The 9,242-nt window shown below is 38.3% G+C and overlaps 1 protein-coding gene and 1 pseudogene across 1 annotated transcript in view; both read left to right on the top strand.

The window, feature by feature from the left end:
* Positions 1-3,701, top strand: part of LOC109478386 — a 5,873-nt gene extending 2,172 nt beyond the window's left edge. Inside the window, exons 3-7 of the mRNA XM_019779913.1 lie at positions 228-320; positions 2,167-2,304; positions 2,604-2,657; positions 2,901-3,092; positions 3,481-3,701. Of these exons, the coding sequence (XP_019635472.1) occupies positions 228-320; positions 2,167-2,304; positions 2,604-2,657; positions 2,901-3,092; positions 3,481-3,701 (698 nt within the window). The remainder of the gene's footprint in view (positions 1-227; positions 321-2,166; positions 2,305-2,603; positions 2,658-2,900; positions 3,093-3,480) is intronic.
* Positions 3,702-8,178: 4,477 nt separating this feature from the next.
* Positions 8,179-9,242, top strand: part of LOC109478388 — a 21,292-nt pseudogene continuing 20,228 nt past the window's right edge.

Below are 9,242 nucleotides of genomic sequence, written 5' to 3' on the forward strand. Positions count from 1 at the left end.
GCACCAAAGTCACTCACAATCTATCGGGGTCCAGAGGTATGTACCTCTGCTTGTAGACTTGGAATTTTCAAGCCTGCGAAATCACAATTGCCCACATTAACAAGGCAAATTGTGGCATGTGCTTCTCTGTGGTTCTTAGCAATATTTAGCAACATAACAGTTTTTAAACATTATGTTTACTGGTCAAGCTCACTCAATTGAGTCAATATAATATTTCTATCAATCAGGTGACAGTGTACAACAACCATTTGAAGTCCAGACAGGAAGTGCACCTCCTAATATGGAAGAATCAATTGATAGGAAGAAACCATTGCAATCAGGTAAAAAGAAGTGTCAGCAATATATTCCTCATGGTGGTTTAGTGGGCCGCAAGTATGTACTAATAATGTGCTCTTGGAAAGAGGGTCACTGTAGGCTAGGTCAGTGCAGTATGGACATTAAGCTGCCCAGAGCAACCCAAGATAAACGTGCTATAAAGTCTATTGCCACTACTCTTTCTGGAACGTAAAATATTTAAAACTGGCCGCAAGTACTGGCCGCAAATGTGTTGTACTTGTATCTGCTGTTGATCACTTTTGAAGTGGACAATGCATGAACACTGATACATTTGTAATTTAAATCAGTCTAACACAATAATAAGGCCATGTTGATTTGATTATATGGATGACATCCTCTGGGAACCCCAAAACTGATGCGCGCGTGCGAATAAAAAAAAAAGGTTTGAAAAAAAAAAGTTGCTTTCACTATGAAATCTACGTGGCCATGCATGAAGGTTGAACAAATGGCACAGAATATGTTATGGCGAATAATCTACTCTTCGAATTCATTTCTTTACATTTTTGTCTTTTTACATTTCGGTGCATGCACGCCGAAATGTAGTAAGACGGTATCTATCCTTCTTTGTTTCTTTCTTTCTTTGGTAGTTTGGTAATACTGCAGGCCATGCAATACCTGTTTACTTCTTTCCGGTTTGTGGTTTATGCAATAGACTTGCTGCCATTTTAATCCATGTTCTTTACAAAAAGAAACTTTATGTAGTAACAGTCTCATCTAGTGACATAACATTGATCGAAGTATGGTTACATAAGTTTTAGGCGCTAATTTATTGATCGTACTACAAATCTAAAGATGATTGCATATGTTAATGACAAAAATAATGCCACCTGTTGCTAGATGTCGTTGTTGCATGTCCTGGCGAAGTTTCTCTATTATGTTTGCACGTTGCATTGTTCTTACTCAGGAATGTCAATACATTTGATACTTACTCTTTTTAAAGTCGGGCTGTCATGCTTCAATCATAATTCGTTCATTCTTGCTGGGATCCTGCCCAATTTTCTCGGATCGCTATGTATAGTATGTTGGTTAGGCAGTCAGACATTGACGTAATAAAATAGCTCAACGGGTAGAGATGCTATCTTAGTGGCGGTGCATGTGGCGGGGTTTGGACATAGAGAGTTTGATCCCCGTAGAGGAACTTTTTTTTTTAATTTTCTTTTTTTTCATTCATTATTCTTTTTTTAATTTTCTTTTTTTTTTCAATTTTCTTTTTTAAAATTTTTTTTCTTTTTTAAAATTTTTTTTTCTTTTTTAAAATTTTCTTTTTTTTTAATTTCCCGCACGTGGCAGGGTTTGCACATAGCGAGTTCGATGCCCGGAGAGGAGCTTTTTTTAACAGTCGCCGTTTTGCTTTTAACACTCAAAAACTAATTGTTCAAGTCCGGACGTATGAGTATTTTAAATTTTCTTTTTAACATCTGCTGTTTTGCTTTTTTTATCAGATTTGTTTTCTTCTTTAAGTGGTCTCGTACCAATTTCATCAACTTGGGTAATATCATTTCAACAACTTCTACCTCAATAACGGCAGTAAAACCGTCAGCTTTTTTTAAAAGCACTTGTTTCCTTTGATTTTGGCATTCTACGACATTGGTATCGTTTCTAAATGTTTTCCTTGCAACTTGTGGTATATTTTTGCTCGTTTAGCAACTGTTTTGCACGATTTACAGTATGGGTGAAAACTTTTTTTTTTGGAAACGGCCGAAAATTTATGCGCGCGCGGATGTCATCCATATAATCAAATCAACATGGCCTAATGGATGGTAAAAGATTTAATTTTAAGTGTCATTGAACATGTAACTTTACTAACAACAAAATCTGATATTCAACTAGGTGGGTCATCTAGAGAGGCAGATGAGGACACTGTGACTGAGAGGACAGACCAGTCTGGGACTGAAGAAATGGGGTCAACAGAAACACCTGCACAAGGAGCTTCAACAATTTTGTATCAAGCTTCACCTCAACTTGTTGGTATGTTTAAAAGGTTGTGATACATGTAACTTAATAAAGATTATATCATCACAGCAACTATACACTGAGCAATATCATGCTATTGCCATTATCAAGTTCAAGCAAATCTGATGCATATTGTGAGATTGGGAAAATTTGTTGTCAAAGTTTTAGACAAGTACACAATCATACACAAATTATCAATATATGGCACCTAATACTCATGGTAATTTGCATCATCTTTTCTTGTTAAATGAAGTAAAATTTGTATATCGTCAGTTAACTAAGTTTACTTAGTAAAATGCCTATTCTGTTTCCAGAAGGGCCTCCCCTGCTTCCTGTTGTAGTGGACATCATTGCACAAGTGAAACCAAGTGTGAAGACCGCAGAGGACATGCTGGATTTTGCATCTGCATTAAATGTAATAGATTCTACAGTCACAGAAAGTGGAGATGAGACACTTACTAATAGTCTGTTGAAACAGATAAAGGCCAGTATAAAAACTATCACAGATTTAAAGACAGTAACAAAAGCCATTAAGGAACTAGAGAAATTTAAAGGCATCAAAGTTTCCTCTTTGAAGGAAGGCAGCTTGATCTTCTATCTACTATGTACAGACATGTCTGGGTTGGGTGACCTCTGGTTCATGTACAGAAATGGAGAACTGGACAATCTGCTGCACAGTAGTTTGGTAAATGAGGAAACTCTACAGCAACTCCATGCTGAGAGCATCTCTGTGAAGTCAACCATCAACATAGAGGACTTCAAGAAGGCCCTGGTCTACATCCTAACAACATCTTCTGCTAAAGGTACATTTATGTATCTTCAGATTAAATTTTCTTAGCTCTTTCATATCAGGTATTTAATTGATTTATTGCTTTGTTATACTTTTACAGCTATACATTGCACAATGCAGATGGCTTATTGTTTTCTTTTGCATAAAATCAAATACATTTACACAATCCAAAGATTTTGAGACAAATTTGAACTGCATACTATATATTATAAAGAATATGTTGGCAGCTGAAGAGTCAATGTTCATAAGGACTTAATAGACTTTCTAATTGATGATGATGACATAAAAAGCAATATAACAATTGTAAATGTCATTAATGCTTAGTCTATACTACTCTATTATAATTTCAATAAAATGTGAATAAAAATTTGCTAAATCATCCTCTCTGCTTGATGTTTAAGGCAAGACTACCCCAAGACTACCCCAGGAGTACCCCCTCTATGAGCCAAGGACCCACACCACTTCCAGAGTGCTGGATGTGCTTCATCTGGAGGGCACAAACCTGACAAGGTGTCCATGGAAACAACAGGAGCTGCACATATCATCCACTGCACAGGCAGGGGACAGTAAGGATCATCTTGGGACCAAACCTGGTGATAAGCCAGTAGCAGGTACGTTATAAATGGGCAGTTATCAACAAGAAGACAGTTGTACTGTCAGGAGTAACATACATGATTGTGCATACACCACTGTCAATATCCTATTCTTGTATACATTGTACATGTAATACTATGCATAATTAGATACTCCCACTTGCCACTACACAATATTTACCTCACATATACATGCATGTACATGCTACTCCCACATTCAACTGTACCACATCCCAATGTTCCCCATTTCACTGTCCCACATTGGCACTGTCTTATATTTGTACATGCCACTGTCCCATATCCTACTGTCCCACACGTGCATGCCACCATCCCATACCCTAATGTCCCACATGCCATTGTCCCATATCCTACTGTCCCACATGCCACCATCCCACATGCCAGTGTCCCATATCCTACCGTCCCACATGCCACTATCCTATATCCTACTGTCCCACGTCCTACTGACAGTCCCACATAAGCTGTTGTGTTACGCCGAATGGTAGTTACACCGGCTATATATACTATATCCACCTTAAACAAATCCACGCGAAGGCTACCGTGTCAACTGTAACCCTTACTCAGGTGTAGGGACTGACACGGTCATACTACTCGGAAAGTCTGTATCTGTATATCTGTTACATGAATCTGTATTTGTGCATGACTATGTATCTGTACATGATCTGTATCCGATTGCAAATAAAGATCACGAGTGATTGCCATATACTATATTAGATACATATATCCTACTACCCACGTACATGCCACTGTCCCATATCCTATACTGCCAAACATGCCCCCACTGTCCCATATCCTACTGCCCCACATGCCACTGTCACATACATGTATCCTACTGTCCTAAATATAAAAAAATGTCCCATATCCTACACCCACATGCCATCCAATATCCTACTGTCCCACATGCCACTGTCACATACCATACTGTCCCACATACCACTGTCCCATATCCTACCAAACCACATAAAATGTTCCACATGTATGCCACTGTTTTATATGCTTAATCATCTCAACAGCCAAACGGCAAGAATGTCAACCTCGACCAGCAAAAAAGAGAAGAGCAATAATTATATTCCATCCATACCTGTCCTATGGTATGGAGTGAAATATAATAAATAGACTTGTACCTAAAAACCTACGGTATTACACATTCAAAACATATACATGTAGTATCAGAATAGAAACTGCTATAAATATCTTTACACATCATTATGTTACCCCCATTTATGCTTTTACACAATTTTCTTAAAGTTTAGCAAACATGCCAATCCTATATAACAATCACTTTTTCCATGACAATGTGTTTACTTAAATGAGAAGAAGACAAGTTGCCATGGCACAAAAAATGAAGGTGGTTAACTGATATATAGCTTACTGATATTTGACAAAAACTACTTTTCTCTCATGCCATGTCATGTGAAGATTCCTAGAGGTACATGTACTTCATGTTTATGCAGGTGCCACTGCATCACCTGTCATAGGTGATCAGCATAGATCCACAGATGTGCAGGTGAAACAGGACCTGGTGACATCTGAGCTGGCATTGCACACTTCCGTTAGACCTAAAGACGTACTCAGACTAAGAGCAGGAAGCAGGTTGTCTACTGCAAGCATTGGTTCAACAGAAAGCCTCCTATCAACAAGAACTACACACTCAACAGGAACCAGTCAGTCAGCTGATACTGGATATGCCACTGCGAGCATCTTGTCTGAGGATGACAGGACATCTTCAAAATTTGCTTTCAAGATTAGAGGTAAAACTCTGTTACCTTTAAAAACAAGAGAATCAAGGTAATTGAATTATAAAGATTTATCTCACAGATGTTTTGTTTATTTTTGATTATCATTAACAATAAAGGAAAATGACATACAGAGCAATATAATATAGAATACAACATGGGGTATTCCGTATCACCCGATGGCCGGAGGGCGATCCGACTCGCGTATTTTATTTACGTCATACCCACACAAGAAAACACGCCTTTCAATGCAAGATGAGCCAAAAGTTGGTGCCAATGAACCCTAAAATGCAACATCAATTCCAACGTCCAGATTCTGTATTCGAACTTTCGAAAGGGGCAAACGCGGTTAGGGCGAAACGCGTTCGAATCGTTTTATGGAAGCCATGGAAGCATTCGATAACGGGTTCCGGACCGGGCTGTACTTTAAGGTACGGCCCGGTCCGGAACCCGTTATCGAACGTTATCGCGGCCCGGGTACGATATAAATCTCTGTATTGCTTAAAATCTACTTATTAAATTTTTAAGACCTTGCAAGAGGGACCAGTCAAAGCTGGAAAATTCTAGAACTACAAATTTAAATTAATGTAGAAATAAAATCTAGGATCCCTATACAGAGGAAAAAAATATATGTTAAACTTGCTGTTTTTCTGGACAAGAATTTATTTAATAAGTTCTTTTTGTTACTATCTGTACTGTCCAACATTAGAGGCTTTTGTCACACACAGTCAGTCTAATCACAGCCTATTCACAGGTATTTCAATGCAATTGTGTAAAAAAGATACATGTGTAATTATTTTTCAGATGATGAAGATCCACAAGTCAACTTGAATCTTCTCCTTGCTGAACTAAACACACCTGCAGTACAGAGAAACAAGCTACGACAGTTTGACCTGTACTGTCAGATAGGAGATCTCTACAGGACAAGACTACATGACTTACAGTCAGCTCTGCAGTATTACCAGAACATGCTAAAGTGTTCTCAGGAACTGTCAGAAGACGCAAAACAAGCCAAGGCCTACAGCAGACTTGGTGGAACATATGGATTGTTAGGTAAACAAGAAGAGGCCTTTAGATACCATGTGATGGCTTTGAGTTTCCATGAAATTAGGCTAGAAAGAGATACTCACTGACATTTGTGTAGCTTACAAAAAGCTAGCATCATCATTAGCACAGTCAGGTAGGTCAATGGGCAGATGTGAAAACTTATGAATTTGTCTTGGCAGTTGCCACACTACCAAAAATGCTTTTTCTTGTTTTTCTTGTTTTTTATGGGAAGAAAATTTTTCTTTGGGGGAGAATAATAGAAAAAAAATAAGAAAAAAATAATAATTTTCTTTATACCTACTTTCTTGCACCAAGAACAATTTTCTCATTTTTCTTAAGAGGAGATAATTTTTCAAGAATAGGCTTCAGCTTTAAATCTTGATTTTTCTTCAGTAAAGAAATATTTCTAGAGGAGATTCTAACTTACAAGATCAGAATGCAATCCCAAACGTGGCTGAGCTTGTATCCCCCCTCGTCCTGGTTCATCACTGGGGTTGATTTTCTTATCCAGACTCAAGCTCAGCTCAGGGGATACAAGCTCAGCCACATTTGGGATTGCATTCTCGCCACAAAAGCGCCACCTACTTTGGCTTTAAGGATTTTTGAAAAATGCTCTCGATTTTGAATTACGGGTAATTGAGTGCGAAAAAAGCAAAAAAATTCGATTTTTTCACCCATTTGGTGACAAAACTATACTGAAAGTCAGAAATTAAAAAAATCCCTAAAGCATGATTTTTCATCTTATTCCTAGTCGTCGAAAAATATAAAAATCAATCATCTTGCGTAATATGCACATGTGTAGCCAGGTTTGCTCGGTGATAAAATATGACGCACCGAAATTCAGTAAATTATCGACTTTTTTTAACAAAATCCGAAAAAATCATCCATTTAGCGCAAAAAATCACCATTGAATGTATGTAAAGACGATAATTTTATCAACGAAATTTTCCCTTCGATACTAGTTTATTTTCAAATGTTTTATGGTTAACCCAAAATTGCGTCTTGTAACCCGATACTTTATCGAACGCCCCCAGCAATGGGAAAGAATGCCGTAGTGACAGACCGCTGTGTTATTTCAAGAAATCTTTTCTTGTGTACGGAATGGTTTTCTTGCTACAAGAAGAGTTAGCTCTTAGTTCAAGAAACCTTTTCTTGTGGGCAGAATGGTTTTCTTGCTACAAGAAGAGTTAGATCTTAGTTCAAGAAATCTTTTCTTGTGTACAGAATGGTTTTCTAATGCTACAAGAAGAGTTAGATCTTAGTTAAAAAAATCTTTTCTTGAGGGGAGAATGGTTTTCTTGCTACAAGAACAGTTAGATCTTAGTTCTAAAAATCTTTTCTTGTGCACAGAATGGTTTTCTTGCTACAAGAAGAGTTCGATCTTAGTTCAAGAAATCTTTTCTTGTGTACAGAATGGTTTTCTAGAAAACTTAGAAATTCTTACTGCAAGAATAATTCATATTCTAAGGGTATTTACTTCAATATACATAAGAAAATAAATCTTACTACAAGAAAAATATGCTAAAATGCAGTTTGAAATTCTTGTCTCATGGACAAGATTTTTTTCTTGGGTGAAGAATAATTTTCTCAGCGGAAGAAAATTTTTCTTCTATGAAGAAAAACAAGATTGGCATTTTTGGTAGTGCATGAAGACAAAACAACAGATGGACATTTACTTGCAGCTGGGTGATTTACACAGGAAACAGCTAGTACATGAACCACAGGAATCACACAAGTACTACACAGAGATGTTGGCACTACCCAGGGACTTGGGGAAGAAGGACAAGGAGAGACAAGCTTACAACAGACTGGGACTGGCTTGTAGGGGCATGCAGGATTATGACTAAATATGAGGCAGCTTTGGAATGGCATCAAAAGAACCTGAAGATGAGCCAAGAGACTGAAGACAAGACTGCACAGATATCAGCACATCAAGATACCTACAATGTACAAGGCACTGGGTAAACTGGACCTGGCCAGATCTCACTATCAATCAGCAATGACCATCGCTATATGAGACAGGAAAAAAGACTGAACAGATGGACATTTACAGGAAACAGCTACATGAACCACAGAAATCACACAAGTACTACACAGAGATGTTGGCACTAGCCAGGGATTTAGGGAGGAAGGACAAGGAGAGAGCTTACAACAGACTAGGACTGGCTTGTTGGGTCATGCAGGATTATGAGACAGCTTTGGAGGAGGGTCTGCATGGGGGGGTCCTAGCAACGGTTAACGGTAAATTCAGCAGGGCCGATAATGCTTAACGGTAAATTCAGGACGGTCAGCAACGCTTAACGGTAAATTGACTTTTAAATTGGCTTTTTTTTCGAGCTGCACTGGATTTGGTATCTCGCTTTGTGAGAAAAGGTGATCACTGGCAAAATTACGTATACCTTACATGTAATGAAGCATGCATTAAAGGTATGTGTTCCCTGTGTTTCCCACCTGCCCTGGTCCCCGAGTGCGTCCACAAATACCGGGGTGTCCGAGTCGACGTCGGCCAGCTTGCATTTTTTCAGTCTGCCCAGTTTTACCGATGGGTTTTGAGAGGGAGCGCCGAAGGCGCTCGTAATCGTAGGGGGGGGGGTCCGGGGAATTTAGGATTTTTAAGACTTCAAAAACGCAATTTCCCACATTTTGAGAGGCAAATCATGGTGTTGAGAGTGTTTGTCGGTCCTTCTGATGTTTTCATATTTTACTCAAGATTTTTGTTAATTTGCCTGTCAAGGTTGACGGATTCGTTAAAAAAATTCTGTAACTCTC

This window comes from Branchiostoma belcheri, unplaced genomic scaffold, assembly GCF_001625305.1.
Source record: "Branchiostoma belcheri isolate BF01 breed outbred unplaced genomic scaffold, Haploidv18h27 scaffold434, whole genome shotgun sequence".
Lineage (NCBI taxonomy): Eukaryota > Metazoa > Chordata > Leptocardii > Amphioxiformes > Branchiostomatidae > Branchiostoma > Branchiostoma belcheri.